The following is a 23,819-nucleotide window of genomic DNA, read 5'->3' as shown; positions in this document are numbered from 1 at the left end:
AATGAGCCTGACTCTTCCTTTTCATGACTGGAAAGACTCAAACATCCCGCTCTTCTTCGCTCACGCATAGCAACCACACAGTTCCTGTCAGTACAGTCAAATTGCTCCAAGTTACAGGGAACTCTAAAAATCTTGTCACTTGCCCCTAGAATAATAAATAGGAAGTACAGGTGGAAAAATCCTTCCAAAATAGGAGGCAATAAGGTTAGGTGGCATTGTTCTTTCTTTATTTCTTCTAACTGCTGGACTAAAGTTGTACACTAGCCCCAAGAAGCAGGGAATCTATCTGCCCGTTCAGCTGATGTTCTTTTACCATAATTGGATTTAATCATAATATGAAATTGCTTAAAAAAGAAGCAAGTAGAGACTCAAATATTGAAATATCCAAAAGTTGCCAACAGGTACCCTATTCAAGCCTTGGAATCGATTTTTTTTTCTTGGGCCTCTCTGCCAAAGACAGAAAACAGATTAAAGACAATGTTAACTAGATTCAAAGTGTCCAAAGAAAACCAAATACCAACTAAAACAGAATCCAAAAGATTTTGAAAACTTTTAGTACAAAAGAAGATAGTTAGCTTCCACTAGGGGAAGAAAATACCTGAGACATACTCCTTTTTGGTTTTGAACTTGGAAATCGGAACTCAAGAGAGACATGCTACAAATGTGATAGGATAAATGGATTTCCCTTTAACCACGAAATTGTGTTGTCCACAGCATGATTGAAAACTGTTACAAACTTCCAAAGGCTTCCGAACTGATTAGCCCATGAATCGTCTTCGCCTCTGCCAACCTACCTGGCATCCCTTCCTGTTTACCAATGCACTTCTCCCTGGAGCCTGCAGACAGCAAGCTCCCAGGGCTGACTGGGACTTTATCTAAATCCCCTGGAAGTCATGCTGGGGCTTATCTCTCTGCCTGAAGACCCAACATCATTTTCCCATGTCAAATTTCAGACATTCCAATATTGTGAAGATATGGATGACTTTGCCTTATCACTGAAAGCAGACTATTATTAGAGACATTTTATAAAATTAATTATTTGATTAATACCTGTGCAGATAAAATGGCTTTCAGTCAACAAACTTTCGTTATCAAGACTCATCATTACATTCAATAAGAAACATCAATAACATCAATAACCTTACTAAGTTATTCAGCAGCGACGGTGTTCTGTCCCCGTACCTACCAAAAATCACATAAACAGATAGAGGCTCTAGAAAAAATTTCTCAATGTATAGGTTTTGATTTCATGCTTTTCAAAGCAACATATTTTACTGAAGGTTTTTTAAATGTACTACCAGTTTTTTAAGTGATTTTGTGCTTTTTAAAGCAGTATATTTTACAGAAGTTTTAAAATGTATTAACAGTTTTTTAATGTATTAATAGTTTTTTTTTTAAAGACAGGCAGATTTCCCATGTTATTAAGTTTTAAGGTTTTTAAAAATAATTCTAAATAAGTGTTCATTTGATAAGTAAGACTGCTGTGACCACATAATGGAATCAGAGTCAAGCCAAAGACCCTATTTAATTTGGCATTTATTGTTCACAATTTGCTTCATGTATATTAATCATACCTGCCCAGCTGGACTATAAGCTATTTAATTACTGTAGACTTGTTCGTTATTCCTTCAAGGTCTTGAGCATTAATGTGTTCAATAGACACTCAGATGAGTGAATGAATGAATGAACGAATGAGCCTCTCTCTTACATTACTGTTTACACAATCCATCTGCCTTAATGAGTAGCTAACTCTACTCAATGGCTTGGATCACTTTTACAACCTATTTACACAGACATATCTTCCAGTTTGCTTTCTGTCAGGAGCACATATTGAAAAAGCTAAACAGAACTATATAAGAGAAGGATGTGTTAAGAGGGTAATTCTGAAGGCTATTTAGGGAAGGCTACATGTGTTTACTGTAAGGAATTGTCTTCTCACTTACTGTGACAAAAAAAAAAAAAAAAGTCTCATGTAGTCTCTTTCCTAAGTGTCTTGCTGAGAGCTTTGTTTAAGAAAGGTAGTCACTGAAGTCTAAGAAGTTAGAGTAAAAGGAATCTAAAAACCAAAGGAAAGAGGAGAAGGAAGGATTAAGGAAGAAAAGGAAGGAGAGAGACAAGATAGACAAGAGGGGAAGGAGTCAGAAAGGAAGGAAGGGAAAAAAAGAACTGGAGTCCCCAAAAGGCTATTTTCACTGTGCAGCACGCAAAGTCTTGGAGCTTTCCTCAAGACTCACCTCCTATTTGGAGCTTTCATTGAACTCTAGGACCCACGACCTTACCCATCCCTAACCTGCCACCTACTCAGAGCCCACCTACTCTGCTGAATTTTATGTTTAACTCTGCACTATCTCCCTCTAGTTTTTTCCTAGAAGGTAATCTTTGCAAGCTCCTGCCTTTTTTGTCCCCCCACCATCTCCAGCACAGTATGAGCACATCGCAGAATGCCAAAGAAACAAATAAATGCCAATGATCCAATGAAGGATTAGGGGTTTTTTTGTTTTAAATTCCCTCATCTTGGTCAATTTTACCCTGATGCTTCTGGAAAAGGGTTTTTAATTTGTAATCCAACGGTCTTTGAGAGTAGGAACTGTAATCTCTATCAGGGTACCACACACTCCCGGTTGTACAGAAATTTAAATATACAGCACTCACCCTGTGCTCGAACACATATTTATTTTCCCATGAAGACACTATAGATTTCGTTACATTTTAAACTAGGCATATAATTCAACAGAGGCTTCGAACTCTATCATCAAGACTCAGGAAAAAGTTTGTTTAATACTGAGGAGCAAAGAATGCATGGTCTTTGAAGCGGTTTCCATCTATAATGAGAAACTCTTCATTCTGACCTTTGGCTGGCTGGTTTATTCTTAAACCATATTCTGTAGGACTTCATACAGTGTTTCAAATCTCACATTTAATGTGCTGTCTCCAGAGGTGGTTCATGAGAATATTAATCCACATATTTCCAGTGATTTATTCCTGTTTGCATTCTGCAATTTAGAAAACGCCTTAAAATGCAAGGCTTATTTGGCTTTTTGCCAATCCTTGAAAAATTTTCCTTGTGTGTTTAAAATTAGCCATCAACAGTCTAAAAGTAAAGCTTTGAGATAGATTCTTTTTTCTTAGCATTTAACAGTAAAATTATTTTCACACTCTATTCTGCGCTCTTGCATCAATGCCTGATGATCTAGGGAGACCGATTGTTTGGGGTAAACCTGGAAGTTGGCAAAAAGCTGCAGTGAACCTAAGATTGAAGAAATCTGTAAGTTCTTCATAAGATGAATGATACAGACGTTAGTGCAGCGATGAGGCACTCAGGACAAAACAGAGATACAGCAAAGGTAGAAAAGGCTGGGAGTCACTGCCGAAGTTTCATAGTGGCCATAGCAACGGTATTACCTAGATCATCCTGAGGCCCTTGGCTGAAATACCTAAGACTGAAGTAAATGCATGAGCTTCTATTTCTCAGAGAGGAAAGTGCAGCCCATCTAGTGAAAGAGATACGGATTTTTAGGTTGTTTCTTAATATGATGAATGGGAATGGAACCTTCTAGATAATGCAGAGCTGCCCTTGAAAGTGAAATCGAGCAGTGAGTTTTGCCCTAGATTCTATCTAAAACCCAATGAGTAAATCCACCAGAAGGTTGCCAGCTTAGGTAAACACTAGAGCTGGCTAAATGGGGATGTAGCAGGAGAGTCAGAGCTGAGGAAATGCTACCGAGTAGCAGACTGAAGGAGACATACCTGAGACAGTGCTGTACCTCAGAGACCATCCCTCTCTACTTGTACTTGGGCCCAAGATCATGGCGGTGTGGGCCTTTCAAGGCACCTAACATTTACTGAGCACTAAGCCGGCGGGGGACTGAGTCAGGCATTTTAGAGATGAAAAAACAAACAAGCAAACAAAAAAAGTCTATTTGGAAGTGAGAACTTAGAATCAGGAAAATAGACGGGGCTCCTCTTGGCTATCGGGCACTTTGTGTAAATTTTATAAAGCTTCTGTCCCGACCAGTTCATTCTGTAGGACTCATCTGTGTGATGAGCAGACTTCGGATTGGGGGGCATAAATGGGACACCCTGGGCTGCTCCTCAATAATAGTAAGATTTTCCCTTTCATAAAAGTACTGTCCTCAATACCCTTGTTCTCAGAGACAACTGGCTCCATTAAAGAAAAGGACATTTGGAGTGTCTGCTTTTTCAAAAAAGAAAGTTTATGAGGGCCTCTTAAATGAATAACTTTTACAAATTTGCTTAGTGCCAAAGCCCCCTTGAAGAAAAAGAAATGATGTTTTTCAATCTGAGAATAACATTTTTATTGTAAAAAGAATATTTACTAATCACTTTCATCAATAAATGTCCCCCTTTGAGCACCAAATCTGTACACAAGAGCACATGAAGCCATGGAGATTCTATCTGAAAACACCCTATTATCCTCTAAGTACGGAGTTTGGCAAATTTAAGAAATTTACTTCTGAAAGAGTAAATAAGACCTGGTTTTTAACATATAGGAAATAAATAGTAAGCTTCATGATTATACAAACTAAGCTTGGCCCTCTATTACAGCTCTGTAAAAAATGCCAGGCAAATAGATGTTCAATAAATATGTGTTTAATTAAATACTTAATTTTTTAAACTGCTTAACTTATCCCCACTCCTCATGAAGGAATGGCCCCTCCTGATAAGGGGAAACAGTTGGTTGGTTTCCCCTCCCCCCAACATAAGACCTGCTAATGCGAATTTACTTCTAAATGGTTCTAAAATATCTTTTTGTGTTTTCATCAAATACCAGTACTTCATTTCATGAATCATCTACAAAGAGCTGAGTTTTAAGAAGTGAATTTCATGTGTAGAAAGGAGTTATATTAAAGTGCTTTTGATATATTTATACAGATTTGGATTTTTCAAATAATACATCTTTTTATACTAGCCTCAATGACCCAATGTAGTCTACCACATAGTCCATATTTCTCACTGGGTGGGAGGGGAAATTTTAGCAAATGTATGTAGTATTTTTATTTAAAAACCTGTTAATGCAGACACTTTTGCTGAGCCTTGAGAAATAATGTTTAAACGGACTGAAGAAGAAGAATAGCATTTCGAGAAAGAAAGAATATGTTTGAGGAAGACCAGACCTGGGGATAGACCTGAGCAAAGAGCAACGAGTGATTCAGTGACATGGGAGGAAACCTGAAGCCCACACCTTACAAGCAGAAATAGATATAAAGGAAGCATAAAACATATGGAACAAGAAATGGCATGACTCGATCCTCAGTCAGGCTTGGGAGAAAATTTTCCATGTGGTTCCAAGGTACAACAAGCAGGCAATCACTGAAGCACTAAGAGGAACCACAGAGCTGGTTTGGTGAACAGGTTTGAGATGACGGATTCATAGAAAACATTCTGTAGGTAGGGGGAGATACAGTCCCAGCGTGTAGAAGAGGGGACAGAATGGATAACTGATGTCAAAGTTTAAGGCAGAGGAAAGAAGCCGTTCAACAGTGAGTGAATGTGAAAACGAACAAGTGACTGAGAACTTTGAATAAAAACTTCATTTAAAGATTTGGGAATTGCGGGGGGGGCGCCTGGGTGGCTCAGTGGGTTAAGCCTCTGCCTTCGGCTCTGGTCATGATCTCAGGGTCCTGGGATCGAGCCCCACATCGGGCTCTCTGCTGGGCGGGGAGCCTGATTCCTCCTCTCTCTCTGCCTGCCTCTCTGTCTACTTGTGATCTCTCTCTCTCTGTCAAATAAATAAACAAAATCTTTAAAAAAAAAAAAAGATTTGGGAATGGGAAAGGAAAGAGGGAAAATGTCAGACCCACTGAAGACGATGCTGGTAAGGGTAGTAGAAACAGCAACAGAAGGAAATTTCAAAAAGGAATATATGATCAAGATGTTCTCATACTACAGACAGGAAAATCATTGGTTATTTTTGAGGAAGTCTTGGGTACAATGCTAGTGTCATGAGAACAGTTGCAGAAGAGATAGGTCAAGGCAGTGAACAAGATCATAAAACATAAGGAAATAGCCCACACTAATATTCCAATTGTAGAATCATCTATATGCAGCATATCACAAACCTCCAGATGTCTGCTTTCTAGCTCTTGAGTTTTCTATCGCTGCCATGATGAATTACCACAAATGTAGAACTACACAAATTTCTTATTTTCTCATTCTGGAGGTCAGAAGTCCAAAAGAGGTTTCACTAAGCTAAATTCAAATTGTCAGAAGAGCTGATTCCTTTTTTTAATCCCCAACTTTGAGATATAATTAATAACTTGTCTAAATTTAAGATGTACAGTGTAATGATTTGATACATGCATTAATTATGAAATAATTACCACAATTGGGCTAGTTAACACAGCCTTCACTCACATGATGGTGTGTACAGTAAGAACTTTCAAGGTCTACTTTCCTAGCAAGTTTCAACTATACAATACAGTATTGTTAACTCTAGTCACCATGCTGTACATTAGATCCCCAGAACTGTTACCTTTAACCAACCTCTTTCCATTGATCCTACTCCCCAGCCTCCGGTAACCACCATTTTATTTCTCATTTCCATGAGTTCTCCACTTTTATAGGTTTCGCATTTAAATGTGATCATATAGGACTTGTGTGTATGACTTTTTTAGACTTTTTTCACTTAACATAATGCCCACAAGATTCATCCTTGTTGTCACAAATGGCAGGATTTCCTTCTTTTTTGTGGCTGAATAATATTCCAATTGTGTGTATATACTACATTTTCTTTATCCCTTGAACCATTCATAGACACTTAGGTTGTTTCTTTATCTTGACTTTTATGAATAATACTGCAGTGAACATAGGGGTGAATATACCACTGCAAATAGTAATTTTTTTTGTTGTTGTTTCCCTGGGGTATATACCCAGAATGAGATTGCTGGATTATATGGTAGTTCTATTTTTAACTTTTTGAAGACCCTCCATACTCTTTTCCATAATGGCTATACAAACTGATGCCTTCACAAAACTGTAGGGGAGAATCCATTTCCTTGCCTTTTCCAGCTTCTAAACACAGTTACATTCCTTGGCTCATGGTTCTTTCCTCCATGTTCAAAATCAGCAGCACAGAATCTTCAAATCTCTAATTCTGAAACTCCTGCCTGTGTTTTTCACTTTTAAGGACTCTAGTAATTGCATAGTTCTATCTGGATGTAACCCAGGACAACCTCCCCATTCTCAAGATCCTAAATCACATTTGCCAAGTCCTTTTTGCCATGTAAGGTAACATATTCATGGGTCCCAGGGGACAGCATGTGAACATTCAGAGGAATCCAAATTCTGCCTACCACAAAGTCTTAAGTTAAAACATTAGAAGCTAGTTAGAATTGACTTTGATTAATTTTTATGCATCAGTTTACCTTTGGGTTAAACAATGTGAGATTAATTTATTAACTGGAAAATGAAAATAACATTTTTAATGGAAAGCTTTTACACTAATCTATTATTTTCTGCTGAAAGGTCTTTAAGTTAAATGTTAAAATTCTTGTTATTAAAATTTCCATTTAGTGATAGTTGGGTGGCAATAACAATAAGCTAATAGTTTTCTGCCAATAGCAATATTTTGATGAGCCCATTTTTTATTGAAGCCATACTTTATATTACGGAAATCACTTAGCAGCATCTTCTGCTGTTATTTATTTTTACTGTTTTTTTAAAATATAAAATGTTTTATTAAAAAGCCTTCAAAGCAAAAGATTTTTTCCTTTATATACACTTAAAATATGTATATTTTTAAACTAATAATATAAAGCCATATTTGAATTTCTCAAACTATTGGATCTATAGTTTTTCCTCCGTATAAAGTTTTTCCTGTGTAAAATTGAAGGGATAATGAACAAAACTGCTATAAGTATTAAATGAGATAATGTATGTACAACTGTAGCAGGTGCTAGCCCATATTAAGTAGGTCTTCCACCAATTTTTAGCCTAATAGAAAATATATGAGATTTTTTCACTCATATTGAAACACTTCTATAAATAAGAATGAGTAGTTCTATAGGTGGTGTTTCTTTCCAAACTTATCAAATTCTAAGTATTTGATCTCCACAGAATGTAAGATGAGAATTCAATTCAAATAACTCAATTAAAAATGGTAGTTTGTATTCCAAATATCTATTCAGTTAGACTTCGACGGTAGAGGTACACAAAAGGATAATCTTAAGATTTTTTAATTCTATCTGAAGATGCCAGTAGATTGTGAGGAAAATTCTTTGAGTTTCGTATATTCAATAGAGAATAGTTGAAGTTAGAAATTAAGCTACTCAGGAGATCAAACCTAGAATATGGTAGCACTTTAAGAAATAAAAATCACCACATTTTCTCAGTGGCTATAATTTACCTTCAAGTTGCACTGTTTAAGATTTCCTCCTGTAATCCTATGCCCCTATGTCTTTAACTCCTTGTGATTAATGTTCCTGTGCTTTCGCTGTCTATTTCCTTTTTGTGAAGTTGTCAAATGACCTCTGTCTTGTCCTGTGTAATTTAGGAGACTTTTATGTAGCTCTCTGAGAGACTGTCACACAAGTCCGACTGGAAGAGTAATTTACGAGGTTCAAAATGAAGGGTCATTATTAATATCGTCTGACCTGCAATGAATACATAGACTCTCTCGTTCATGCATGGCAGGGTTTCAGCTAGATCACAAGAGGTAGAAAGTTTTAAATGAGGTGTTATGAATGATATCATTGGTTACATAAATTTAATCTACATTTTTAAAATATGATCGTTTAATAAGATTAGGAAACCTAAGAAAACACGGTGTTTGGTGTGGGCTTATTTATTACTTTCTGGTATTTCTTTGGCTAAAAACACAATTTCAGAAGTTGTGCTTTTATAGATCTTAAGGCTTACACTTATTAGCCAATCGTAAGTTAGAATAGGCATAATAAGTGTTCGACACTATAAAGCTAAACACAGAGGGACAGCAAAGAGTGGGTTTTCTCGTTTTGAGGAGACGTTTAATGCTTCTACTTTATCAAAATATTCCTGCCTTGTGTTCAGCAATCCTTGGTACTAATGTTTACGCAGGTAGAAGAAAATAGTACTTTTTCTTACCATTTCAGTGTCCAGTGTCTCTTCTTAATTACAGCAGGCAAATCTAATTATTTCTGATCAGTCTTAACAGTTGAACAATTGCTTTCTGGCCAAAGTGAAATCTTAAATATTTCCATTAGAGCTTTTTTATAATATATGCACATGGAATAGGATATACCAAATAAGATAATAACTTTTAGTAGATGGACAACTGTAGCAGAAAAAATGTTTTTATTTATTTATATATTCTTTATTGTTTTAAACAGAGACTATAAATCTGAAGCCTCTCATCAAAAAAAAATCACCCTACCTCACAATTGCCCCTAGCATATCAACTGAACTTCTGTTTTTTTTTTTAATATGTATGTATTATTGTGCCTGTTTTATGTCCTCCCAGATACTTTAAGTGTTCCACGTTACCCATAATACTTAGCGGTATTCCTTGGAAATAAATAGCTAACATCAAGTTTCCGCTATGTGCTGGATGCCATTCTAAGCTTTTTAGTATATTAACTCCCTTAATTTAAAGGAAATGAAAGAGGTACCACTATTATCTTCACCTTATAGAGGAGGAAACTAATTCAGAACAGTTAAGCAATCTAGCTAGAGTCACACAGCCTGAAAGTGGCCAAGCCCAAACCAAAGCCTCGTTTCAGGGCCACTGAACATAACCCCTGCCCTGCCCCTGCAGACCTTGAGCAGATAAATGTCCTACTTTTGGGGGCAGGGGGGATTATTATTTTTTTAATTAACATATGATGTATTATTTGTTTCAGGGGTACAGGTCTGTGATTCATCAGTCTTCCCCAATGTCCATCATCCAGCCACCTCATCCCTCCCACCATCCTCCCCTCCAGCAACTCTGTTTGTTTCCTGAGATTAAGAGTCTCTTATGGTTTGTCTCCCTCTCTGGTTTCATCTTGTTTCATTTTTCCCTCCCTTCCCCTATGATCCTCTGTCTTGTTTCTCAAATTCCTCATAGCAGTGAAATCATATAATAATTATCTTTCTCTGATGGACTTATTTCCCTTAGCATAATACCCTCTAGTTCCATCCATATCATTGCAAATGGTACAATTTCAATTTTTTGATGGCTGCATAACATTCCAGTATATATATGTATGTACCACATACATATATATATGTATTCACCTCTTGATGGACATCTAGGCTCTTTCCATAGTTTGACTATTGTGGACAGTAAATGTCCTACTTTTAGAGCTGGTGACTTTCAGAGCACCAAGTACTTCTTCCTCACCTTTATTACCATTATGATATTTGTTTTCTCTGGTTATTCAATTGATGCCTGCCTTATTCAGTTGATGCCTGTCCCTCCCATTATACCCAGAACATATTAATAGAGCCTCTAGTATTTAATAGATGAGTAATAGCAGCTAGTATTTATTAAGCTTTTACCATGTGCCAGGAAATGCATCTTATTTTAATCTTCAAGAAATCTATGATACCAATCAGTTTACCTCCAACTTTGGAGATAAGGATACTGAGGTGGAGGGAGGTTAGAGGACTTGCCCAGGGTCATAGAGCTAATAAATGGTAGAGTCAGGATTTCAACTCCAAGGCCAAACTCCAGAGTTGTGCTCTGGATGAAGGAAGGAATGGATGAATGGACATATAGCTTGGAGAAAAGCATATTTGACTTATGTGCAGGGGTGAAGTGGAAACAGAAACCACCATCCGGGCAGAGGAGACATGGGTGCTATGACACAGAACAGGGTGCCTGGAATGCTCAATAAATATGAATTAACCAGTGAGTGCCTTTGTAGCCCTTAGGTTAAAAGACTCTGCACACGCAATGTTTGTTACTAATGCCTTCTATTTTTTTCTCTTTCAGTGCCACCATGGGCCTTAATCGCCATAGCCATAGTTGCTGTCCTTTTAGTCCTGACCTGCTGCTTTTGTATCTGTAAGAAATGTTTGTTCAAAAAGAAAAACAAGAAGAAGGGAAAAGAGAAGGGAGGGAAGAATGCCATTAACATGAAAGATGTGAAAGACTTAGGGAAGACCATGAAAGATCAGGTAATGTCTTCATTCCATATTACTTCTTTGATGATTTTATTAAATATTAATAAATGGCTTTTTATTTTATACCAGATAAGTATAGAAGTAAACAACTTATGTGACAGATGTCACTGTTGTCAAAAATGCTTTGCGATCCTTTCCGTCATTAGTCAACATCCCAAAGTGCAATGAAAACATTTGGTAGGGTTTTCCAGACTCCTAAGCATCTGACCCAGAAAAGGGCATCCATAACTGGTAGGGCCATCTTGACATGCCCAACAGACTGGAATGATGCCTGAGTATTTGGATTACATCTGCTCAGGCACTCTTAACCGCATTTAGAGTTAGAGAAACAAAATGTAGAGTATCTGAAAGCTTTCCCTTTTGGGCATGGTACCTTTCTCACATTACCACTATTCATAATCACTGTTAAATCACCCATACTTGTGGCCCTTTGTGACAGTAGATGAAAATTACCATTTCTATAGATCTAGCCTCCTCAATAACGAGCACTCAGGAAGAGTGACTTAAACAGTGAGTTAGAAGAGAGAATTACAGGTTAGTCCTCAAGAACAGTGCATAATTTTAAGGCAAAATTCTTGTTTTGGTAGTTAGGGACAGTGAAACCACAACACAGGTTATGGAACCCATCCAGCTGGGTTATGTTCCAGAGCCTCAGGAAGCAATTTGGTTGTTCTTTACATCATTGTTTATTTTAATTAAATTAACTGGATGATTTGGTTCAGAATAAAGTTTATTATTAATAGTTATTATTAAATGCCTCCATTATTTTTTGAATCATTTTCATAGTGGAAAATGTTAAATGTTACATTTAATAATGTAAATGTAGAGCTTTTTCATAGAAAGAACACTTTCAATTTGTTTCTATTTATTTCAAGTAATTCAAGTGTTATTTATTCTCAAATAGCAACACATATTAACAATTTTTTGGTAAATTCTTCTAATAGTATTAATCACTATTACTGGAACTCTTAAATAGGTAAATCTCCGTGAGAACAGTTTAGTCAAGGAGGGCATTTTTAGCACATTTACGTAGTTTCCTAGTTAACTACCCACTCAGGGCACCGACCCCACTCCCTGGCTTGATATTTAAACACTTTTTCTCTAAGATACTGTAATGTCTAATGACAAAGATTTTACAAAGGCTCTTCTGCCCTCACTCAACTTTCATTTGGTTTCAGAGACATAGGATGTAGGGCGTGCCTGCACTCATGCTCAGAGACTTGTCCTGAGCTCAGAACAACAAGGTTTACATTCTTCTGAGTCTCTAATCACAGCCACAGAAGGGTGTGTGCCCACATTCCATCACGGATGACTAATAAGGCCTTTTCTCTTCAGTTAATTTGTTACATTAAAAACTATAAATAGTAGTAGAAAAAATGTCTTGCTTTACTTCAACATTTTCAATAACAAGCAGAACTTGACAGATTTCTTTCAACAGTTCATTGGGAGATTAGGTGTAGGAACAATGTGCTAGATGGACAGGGACTGAATAATTTGCATGTGAATTTCAGATACATCTGTGCAACCATTTGAAAATACAGCCTTATCATTTTTGTGCCCATAATATAATGTGAATGTGATTTTCCCATATCTAAGAATTAACAGTTAAAAGCACTAAATAATGTTAAATTATAACTACAGCATTTTTTTTTCTAGCATAAGATATTTGTTTTCTTGTGGAATTTGTTCGTATGATGTAAGACTGTGATTTATAGTATAGTAGTGGTATTTATTACCCCCCATAATAACCTGGATAAATGACCAAGATCTCAAAATACTACATACAGAGAACTGATTGTGGTTAATTTTTCAGTGATCATCTATTCCTTTGGATGTGAGGAGAAGAGAAAAATGAGTCAAATAAGGAAATACTAGTAGGAACTCAGTGATAGTTTATAGTGAGTGATCTATTACAACAAACTATTTAGGATCTCAACCACTCACAAAGATCTCATCATTTTAAGATTACTTGTCTATGTAGGATTTTATAGATCTTAGTTTATGAACAATTAAGTATAAAAAATAAAATATAATTTGGACAAGCAAAAATAAGCCTCATCAGTAAACAGTTACATAGTAGCTTACACTACTTTTAAGGCATGTAGTAGTAGCTAAAGATGGGTTCTATTGTTTCATGAAGAGGAAGGATGAAGAAACAAAATAGCTTGTACAGTTTTAAGATGTGCATCTCATGGGGACCATTCAATCATCCAACCTTAAAACAGCATAAGTTTTGAAATTCAGTAACATTCCTAAATGATTACATTTTCAGAATATTTTAACAGTATATTGATGTGAGCATGAGGAAAACAAACACAGTCTATGCCTCTCATTTACAAACACAACAAAAAAAAATGTTCAATTAAAAAAAAAAAAACAGATGTGAGAGGCATTTTAGACATGATTTCTTAAGATACATAGGCTCTAGGGCAGCCAGTAGGTTTCCACCATTTCAGTCTATTTAAGAATGGACAGAAATTCAAATTCCAATGATCATGGCTACCTGTCTCTATATTAAAATTTTATAACAAAGAGTTTTAAAATTCCATAATGACAACAAACTAACTAGTAACAGTGTATTCATACAAGGTAAGATCTATATAAAAAGGTTTTTGTTTTCGTTTTTAATTCCTGAAAGCTTGAGAACGCTGAAAACACAGAGGGACAGTATCAATTTGCAAAGCCCTAGGTCTGGAAAGGTCATTTCTCCATGGTTTTCACTAATATGTGTGGATATTTTAATTTTCATTTCTTCCTTCTATGTCCTCCTTATCTGTGTTATGTCTCATGACTGTTCTGGACCGCCCCTTGCGGTAGGTTTCCTCTGCTCTTTAGAAACCCTCGTCAACGCTCGGATACATTTAGTGGCCTGGCAGCTGGGGCTCCACAGCTCAGGGTGTACCATTCTGACACACATCAAGAGGCTGAACTAAATTGATTTTTTTTTTTTAAAGATAAAGGGTTCTCATTTTAAACATTACTAACTGATTAAATAGAACAGTATTAGAAAGCTCAAGTTTTTAGTTGATGGACACAGAAAGAAAATTCAGCCCCTGTGCTACCTTTAGTAAGTGTGCCTTATCCAATCCAAATCTGAACAATTTCACTTAGAACTTCCCCTTCAGATGGTTATAAATTATCACCTTTTGAGTTTTGAAGGAAGCCAGAAGTATGGATACTACATCTTTGAAATTTAAAACAAGATCTGATGTTCCCAGCACATAGCTTTCACTCCCACAGTTTAGCAAACCATCAAAACTGCTGGGCTTACAAGCTTTTTCCTCTGTTTTTTGTTGAGGGGTGTGGGGTAGGTAGAGGGATACTGCTCTTGAGATGTTATAATAGCTACTGATTTAATAGGTCTAAATTTAATGTGATGGCACAGAAGACATCCTGCTTAAGCTCAGCCTTCAGGACAAGAATAGACTTAATCACTTCGGTGATGAACAGTGGCACTGAGAAATTATCAAAAATTTAGCCCTATTTCATACAGAATAATTACAGAGATGGTCCTGCACCTTTTATTAGGACAAAAACCGCTTAGGAAGAAGGAGATTTAATATCTCAGCTATTTCAAATTGCACTGGGCTGAAACATGATACATAAATTGTCAGTTCTGAAAGAGACTTTTGAAAAAGTGTTTTAATCCATGAATTTTTTTGTAATTATGACAGAGTAACATACAGAGTTTTCAGACAGAATTATGTACTAAATAGCTTGCTATTATTTTTAAAAACTTAAAATCTTACAGGGAGGCAATTTACCTAGGCTGTAATTTTCTAAGCACATCTATGAGAGTGTTAAAGACTAACAGACAGCTAAGGTTTTGAAAGGGCAAGGTGATTTCACTGCCTCAGCTCCTCTAATTAAACTCAGTCGTCTTTTCTGGTCACTTTACTAGCATGTTCCCTGTAATGACCTATCCCTCCACGCAAGTTAAAAGATTAAATTTTTAAGTAATTAAATTGTTTCCTGCCTTTGGTTATCAAGAAACCAACATTTTACTCTTCAGGAAAACATTTCAGTATAAATTTTCCTACATAGATGTAATGATGGTAATTTTTGATTTTCCGAACTCACTGTAGGCTCCTGATTATTTTCAAGAAGCACAGAAAGGGAGGCACCTCCAACTACAGCTCAACTCTGTTTATATGCTCTTCCTACCCAAATGAGTTCTATTGATATAATGCCACCAAGTCTCAGTTTTTTGGGGGGATCAAACTGGAGTTAGCGGAGTAGAGCCTAACTGGGAAATCTTGTCAATTTCAGTACCATTTTGAAGCAACGGAGAGAGTCTATGTATAAATGAACGAGTGAACAGTAAAGCTTTCTCTAACCAAACAAGAAAGACCACATAATCTGGAAGATGAGAAGAGGCTGGATGAGGGTGCTGTAATCTGACAACTCTTGCCTCTCTGAAATCTGGTTATACTTCAGCATTTGAGTTCTATAAGAATTTTCAGATTTAACTTTCTGACAAGAGTTAAAATTCTTTTATCACAGATATAAGGCAGTCTACCACACTGCCTTATCTTTACTTCTGTGGGATTCTATAGTCACACACACACACACACACACACATGTGTGTGTGTGTGCACGCATGCGCAAAAAGCAATAAAAATGCCATAACCAAAAACCACGGAAGACAATTTGTAATATATAACAGGAAAGTTGAGACCACTAAAATACAAAGAGTCTCTAGAAATCAATAAGATCCAAACACAGTGAAAGAAAACTTAACAAAGGATATATACCAGCAGTTCCCAGACAAATAAATAAAATTGGTTATTATAAAGATTTTCAAATTTTTCCACCTCACTAGCAGTCAGGGAAATGTAATCTTATCATTTTTAATTCTGAATAGCTACACACAGTTTTTAAAATTATTTTTCCTAATTCTCTAGAGCATTAAGAATGTATATCCCTAGAAACAAACCTTACCTAATATTTATAATCTTTATAACTAATTTTTTTTCAGCCAAGTTTTTGTACTTCATGGGAAAATACATTATCTATTTTCATTTTCAAAAAAGAGGAGCACTGAATATATTTTATGAAATAATGAGCTTTCTAGTATTTCATTTCATATTACACTTAAGTTTTAGATCATAAAGAACATTCAGTTGGCCCAAACTGAGTTGAGAGTTCAGAACCAAGATTTTTGTTCATTGATACAAAATAAATCTTAATGCTGATTTCAGTTTGACAAAATTGCAAACGTAACTGCTTTTATTTTTTTGATCTCAAATAGACCCATAAATCAATTTAATTCAGCCTAGCTTTCTGTGGAGCTGCTATAAAAATAAAATGGTAAACTTCAACTGGAAGTGGGGTAGATTTTCCTCTGAACATGCATTTGCTGGTGGCATGTTTTTTCCACTTTTTCCATAACCATTATAAATGTCTATGTGAAACACAGGAAGTTAAAATTCTTTGAGAATCACTTACTCAGCTATCTTTCTCATAGGAAACAAAGCAAGAAAAGGCCACGCATTTCATCTAAGTTCTCCACTGCATGTAACGATGATGTTTTACACGATGCTGAGCTTAGATCTCTTTAAACTACATGAATGTGAAACCTGGCCTGGTTAATAGCATGTTTATCATACTTCTGAAAGAAGCAGTCTTACCAAAGCCAAACATGAATCCAAGTTGACATTTTCTCTGCACCAACTTGACATTTTTCGCTTGCCACATTCTGAGGGGCTTTTCCATCGCTTCCATATTGCTTGCTGACTGGGGAAGAAAATTCCGTGCACAAGTGGAATTTTAAAAATGTATAAGCAGCAAATGTGAATGTGTGTCAGACAAATGGATTTCCAGCATCTTAGTGCTTGCTTCTAACAGCTTGGAAGTATAACCACAGGCCCAGGTTGATACGGGTTTCAATGAATTCACCTGAATTCACATATAATTCATTTCCCTGCTCCTAGGCTCTAAAGGACGATGATGCCGAAACTGGATTGACTGATGGGGAAGAAAAAGAAGAACCCAAAGAAGAGGAGAAACTGGGAAAACTTCAATATTCACTGGATTATGATTTCCAGAATAACCAGGTCTGACGGGGGTGGGAAATGACTTCTAATTCCATGACGTTTTCTGAAATTACCAAGTAGAAATTGAAGCAAGATACTTCTTAAAACATTCCGTTTGCTCAGAGGGGAAAATGCAATTATCAAAGCTATTGATGAAATCATTTCGGAGTGCAGGCAGTCCCCTACTTGCTAATTTAACTTCTGATAATTAGAATTCACGGTATTCAACCGATTACATCTACTTATGGCACTTACAGCAGGCAGGCAGAATACAAATGAACTTGCAAGGAGCAGTCCGATTCTGACAGCTCCCACCAGCCCATCAGCCTGAGCTACGGCAATCTCCCTTGGAATTCACCGAACTCGATCTTGTTGAGGTGAACCACCATTCAACGAAAGCTTTAAAACAAAACCTGTTTGATAAGGAATCAAAGATGAAAAACTAGCTGCCTCCCATGAATTTTAAAGGCAGGAATGCCTTATCATGATACTAGGTAAAATTCCTAGCACCGAGGGGAGGAGAAAGACCAGCAACTTGATTTCTAGTGCCTGTGACGGCTGCCCAAAAACTGTTAAGGAACTCAAGGCAGTAACAAAACACTCCTGCATTCAATTTCTCAAAAAGCTTTGATGTGCCACCTGGATGGATGATAATATTACTACCTTTTATTAACTGCATTATACAGGTAGCTCAAAGGAAAATGTTTAAAATCTCTACATTTAAAAAAATTATAATCATAATTAAAAAAAAAAAACACCTTCTAGGACACGTGAAATTGACCATGTCCCTTTACCTTCTGATTTGTCAAATGAAAAAGCTAGGTAAGAATTAGTGGAGGGGCACCTGAGTAGCTCATTCATTTGAGTGTCTGACTCTCGATTTTGGCTCAGATCATGATCTCAGAGTCCTGGGATCTGCCAACATTAGGTTCAGTGCTCCAAGGTGGGAGTCTGCTTGAGGATTCTCTCTCTTCTGCCTCTTGGGCCCTTCCCCCACCCACATTCATGACACGGGTTTGTGCGTACACTTGCGCACGCTTGTGCACACTCTCTCCAATAGATAAAATCTTTAAATAAATTAAAAAAAAAAAAAGAATTAGTGGAATCAGCTGAATAAGAGATGGGGCTCTTAAGAGTCTTTAGGACAATGTCCTTGTCTGACAAAGTGAATTTAACTATTTTGTTTCACCTTTTTGGATGAGGAAAAAGTGATACATGTTAATACATTTACTTTTAATACAGCTTGTGTTAATTATTTCATTGATGTTGAAATAACGATGTTGATGAGAAATGAAGAATACCTAAAACACCGATACTCAGCTCTGACAACCAAAGTCCAAAGTCAGTAACACTGTGAGAGTTCTATGTAGTTGCAAGAATTCTGGGTGTTATTTAGAAATCAACAATTTAAATAATGTCTTCACTTTTTGAATTTCCAGAGGGTTCCTCATGAAGAATGTACTGATAAGCTCTATCATACTAAAAAAAAAAATTATTTGATCAGCTTCATTTCAGCCCTGGCTAGTTATTTTATAATACATTCTAGGAAGCTGCGTTTGGGTTACAGATACAAGTTTATAGGTATGGATTTATACACATTTATAAATATACCATTTATAGTTAATTAAATACGGCATTTGAGATCACTTCTATCCCAGCTACCAAAATTTGACAATCAGGAGTTGGTCAAGAGCAAAACTTCCTAATAGTTACATATCCTGATGCAGATGAGGGTTAACATTATTAACATGTAACATTTTTTCCAGAAACTTAACATGACTTTATATATGTATCCAGTTTTTTTTTTTTTTTTTACTATTTTATTCTACTTTCATATTATCCAGTAGAAATCTAGTGGTTAGTCATAATTTTGAAACTTCTAAGTTAGCTGGAGTACTTTTAGTATCATTTTATAAAGCATCTTTAAGAAAATAGCACTGATTTTTTTTTACTCAAATATACTAAGTGCTTTTGCTGTTCCCCTTCTAGCAAACACCAAATTTTTAAGAAGGTATTTCATTCTGAAGATCTAGAAGATTCTAGCTGATGAAATATTTTTTAGTTCGTATGCATTGATCTTTCCAAGTGTTCTCGGCTAATCTAATTTATGAACTGATTCTTCTGAATCATGAAAAGATAAAGCCTGAGGAATTTTATACATTAAGCTGTAATCAAATATACATGTTTTGCTTACAGAAACTGAATGTCAACCCTAAAGTGCTCTAAATAAGAAGCTGTCATGGCATAGGGAAAGCTCAAGCAGAAGAGGGGGGAGAGGGTTAGAAGCAATGACACACCTTATCAACAAAATATCCAAAAATCTTTAAAATATAAGTTATCTAGGTTTAAGGAGTTTACGTCATAGCACTAGTGCATTCTCTGCCCAAAAGCACATTCATTTCAAAAAGTGAGAAGGAGAAAATAGAATCTTGCTTATTCACATTGCTATCTAAAGGCAAATGCCAAATACCAACTTGGCAAATCAACAAACTGTTTACTTTACTAATCAGGTCTTTATAATCTGATATCTATTTTAGCTATTCTTGGACCATCTGTATTTTGTATACCTGCAATCCAGAGCTCTTACTGACACTCACTAATATACTGAGCATTAAAATGGAAACATCAGTCATTCAGAGCATTGGTCCTGGTTAAAAACTGAACTAGCCAAAGTGCTCTTTTTACAAACATGATGGGTCAGTTTTATAGAAAATGAATGTGACTTTTTTTTTTTTTTAAAGGAAGTGAATAGCATTTCTACTCTATCTGGCTAAAAAGGCACAGACTCAAATGTTTCAGCCTGATGTGAAAAGCTGTAATGTAACCACATTTACTGACATGTATATATCTTGTATAACCTTGATTAAGCGTCTACTTTCGTTTCCCATGTGAATCTAAACCAGTCTGTTGATACAAAACGTCTGATGACAGAACATCTGGAAGAGTCCACTCACACGTTTTATTTTCTTCCCCAAAACAGTAACAATGCCAGCCTACACTCACAGTCTTAAAACAGGAATGTATCACTGAGAAAACAGACATGGAAAAATCTCAGTATTTGAAAAAAAAAAAACAAAAACAAAATCAGAAACGTAGTCACTTAGCATTACAAACCGTACCTGTAATTTTACATTCATTTATGTGAAGCGGAAATTATACTTCTTTGACTCCATGTCCCAGATTTAATTTCAGAATAAATAATAATTTTACTGTAAGTTAAAATAAGAAATAGGCAGCATATAAATAAAGGTCAAATGTGACAGAAACTTGCTCATCTTATTTTTATCTCAAAATGCTACCCAATTTCTAAGAAATTCCTATTTTGCTGGTCTGAAGCTTTGAGCGCAGAATAAAAATTTCCTACTTTATAATCACAGACTTGTTATTGTTTAACAATTTATTTCCACTTACAAATCATGCCCTGGAAAGGAAAATAATGCACGAGGGCTTTTAGCAACTGAAAAGTTATTTGATTGCAGCCCTTTTGCAAATATAAATTCCATATTTAACTGTAATCAGCAACCTTTTAAAAGCCTCTTTTGGGCTTAAAACCAGGCTTCCCAGAGCCTGTATCTGTCATAATTGGGTTTCTGAAGTCTATACGGCTTGTTTCATTTGCCTTCTGTGTTTAGATTGATAAGAGAAATAGTTTATTAAAAGCAAAGAGGAAGAGAAAGCGAGAGATCATAATATGCAACATCGCAAACAAGTCAATCTTGTCCAAAATGTCCACCAATGCTTGTGTTTGCTCTATTCGGTCTCTCATTTCAGCTGCTGGTAGGGATTATCCAAGCTGCTGAGCTGCCTGCCTTAGACATGGGGGGCACATCTGATCCCTATGTCAAAGTGTTTCTGCTGCCCGATAAAAAGAAGAAATTTGAGACAAAAGTCCACCGAAAGACCCTTAATCCTGTCTTCAATGAGCAATTCACTTTCAAGGTATTTCTTTCTTTCTTTCTTTCTTTTTTGTACCTACTAATGACTTCTTCTCTGTGGTTTTCAAGACCAATCACATCCTGACACATACATAGACGTGCACATGGCCCCTTGTTCAGAGGCTCACAGATGAGTCTATTCAGAATATTTAAAATTCTTAACTTCAGTCCGGTGAGGATTCTATATTGCATTTAGATATGGTCAGAGTAGGATTTGGCTCAGCCATTTCAGAACAGAATGTAGCCTGGGAGATAACGAGGCTGTCATTCACGTCTTAAAAGGGAGGTCGACTATGGGTAAGCCAATAGACTTGCACACATCCCCCTCTCTAAAATAGAGCCCAAGCAAGAATGAAATCATTCTTTCTCTAAGTCTCAAAGCTCCTGAAAATAAATCACTATCACAGAACCGAGTAAACTGTGTTCCACTGTTTAAATGGTAGCAATTGGCTTTACTCTCATCGTGAAATTCTACGTATACACAGCCAATCTGAGCACACCAAAACCATTCTTAACTATCAATAAAAAGAATAGGAATCCCTTGTTTTTCAGCATTTCTAGCCTTTTTTCCCCTCAACGGTCATCTCTTCCCTAATGGTCTTCATCTTGTTGAGACACCTCAGTTGACAAACAATAACCAAGGGAGATTCTGGCCGAATGATAATGACTGGACAGGGAAACGTGCTCGGTGAGCCTCGGGCATCTCTGCATATACACAGTCCCATAGCTCTTGCCTCAAAGTCATGCACAAAAACAGCGCTTTCATGGCTCTCTTTAATATGTGGGGGAAAAAATTTAAATGCATTACTTAAAATAATACATTTCTGAAAAATGAAAGGTCTGTGAATATGCCAGCAGGCGGATTCAGAACCCCCCATCCATCAGCCAGCCTTCGCGACAGCATGTGCCTCATGTTGGCAAATACTGCGTAGGAAATAAATGGATGAAACCGAGGGCATGAGTCATTTTCTCAAGCCCTGTTTCCAATTTCGCAAAAGAGCAGTGTCTTTCTCTTCACTCTGAAATTTGAAGTTTTAAGACAAAAAAAGAGTCTCCAATGTCTTGTCAGTAACCTTCTCTTAAAAAACTAAACTTTTCTATGCCCAGAGAGTTTGTTTAGAGTCACAATAAAAACATTCTGAAACTTCTCAGCTTATGAAGAACTAATCGCTATGGCCAATCCACCACAAAACAAAATGAAAATAAAATAAAATACTGCAAATGGTAATCACAGTCATACTATTTGACTATATTTTAATCTTAATTTAGGTCAGGAGTTTCTAACAACGATTTAGGAAGCAGATTCTTAAATTATTTGAAATACCAGGGGGGCTGTTTTGAGTTACCCGTATGTTAATTTTAAAAATGTGTTCCTAAAATTTGATGAGGCATGTTTAATTATTAAAAATTTTAAATTGTCTATAAAATTTTGTCAGGTTCCATTTTATTTCAGGAATGTTAATCAAACCATAAAATTGATCCAAAGTGTAATATATTTTGATACACTTAAGAACCATGATGCTGTTTCAAGAATGGTTAATTTCGCCAGTAGATGTTATAGATTATGCATCCTAAAACGCCAATGGACAAGTTGTTCGAATAGAAGCACAACAGTTTTAAGAGGATAGGCTTTAAAACTGAGTTCAAATCCGCTTGACATGAACTTGACATCCCCAACCTAAATGCTGCTTCTTTTCCTCCAAACTCCCAGCTAAAGGAACTACTAATCATGCAAGTAACAAATACAGAAGGCCTACTATGTCAGCACTGTGCTAAATGCCTCACATGTATTCATTCACTCAGCCTCAAACAGCCCTGTGAAGTGGGCCCTATTATCATCACTATTTGGTAAATGAAAAGTGTGAAGTTGGTTCACTTGCCCCAGGCCCTTCAGCTGGAAAATGGGAAAACCTAGGCGCTGGCCTGCCTAACCCCAAGTCCAGGTTTTTTCAACTAATGTTATTTCAAAAGAATCACACACACACACACACACACACACACAAAAGTCCAGAGTGATTTTTGAAATAAGATGAAATTTCTGGAGGTTATCCCTATTCTAAAATTCATCTCTTCCTTTGAAATTCAGCTATTGGAAAGGGTTTATTTTTTTCTCCCAAAATGAAAAATGTATTGTTCCTCTTTTTTAATCAAAGTATTTTAATCAGATTCCAAATAGATGACAAGTGACAAAAAAAAAAAACTCCTGAAAAACTGTAAATTCTTAAACATATGTGGTCAAATATGCTTCCTTTCCCTTCCCTTAATATACAGAATTCATGGAGAAATGTTTGATGGAGCAAAGACAATCATTTACACTAATAAATGAAAATTGATCAAAACTTCAATACAAGTCTAAACAATTTCTTAATTAAGCATTTCTACCCAGTTACTGAAGTGTAGCTTACTTAGATGGCACTACTCTCCCTGAATATTAAAAATGTCACTAATAAAATCCCAACCCATAGCATCTGTCCCAGATTCATCTGAGCAGCTGGAGAATTCATCAGTTCTTGGCCTTTTGCCACGACTCATCCTAAAAAGTGTCATACCTAAGAATGAACTTCAAGATCTATATTATAATGCATCTCTGATATTCAAAACATCCATTTTCTAGTCAGTTCCCGTCAATCAGTAAATTATTTTAGGGAGTAGGTAAGGCAACTTGTGAATTTCATTTCAATCCTTTCTGACTTCTAGCAGATCTTTTCATAAATCACTGCTCCATTCAATTGTGCCATCCAAATGG

At 36.2% G+C, this 23,819-nt stretch overlaps 1 protein-coding gene across 2 annotated transcripts in view; it reads left to right on the top strand.

Moving 5' to 3' along the window:
* Nucleotides 1-23,819, top strand: part of SYT1 (synaptotagmin 1) — a gene marked incomplete at both ends in the record, with an annotated part of 201,993 nt that overhangs the window by 39,746 nt on the left and 138,428 nt on the right. The window contains 3 exons of one of the 2 annotated variants that reach the window (XM_080810141.1): nucleotides 10,913-11,097; nucleotides 17,037-17,159; nucleotides 20,910-21,077. In XM_080810141.1, the coding sequence (XP_080666267.1) occupies nucleotides 10,913-11,097; nucleotides 17,037-17,159; nucleotides 20,910-21,077 (476 nt within the window). The remainder of the gene's footprint in view (nucleotides 1-10,912; nucleotides 11,098-17,036; nucleotides 17,160-20,909; nucleotides 21,078-23,819) is intronic. The other variant, XM_080810140.1, reaches the window with a different exon arrangement.

Source organism: Martes martes (genome assembly GCF_963455335.1).
Source record: "Martes martes genome assembly, chromosome: 8".
NCBI lineage: Eukaryota > Metazoa > Chordata > Mammalia > Carnivora > Mustelidae > Martes > Martes martes.
Note: the sequence above shows the minus strand (reverse complement) of the source record. Positions and strands in the feature narration are given on the sequence as shown.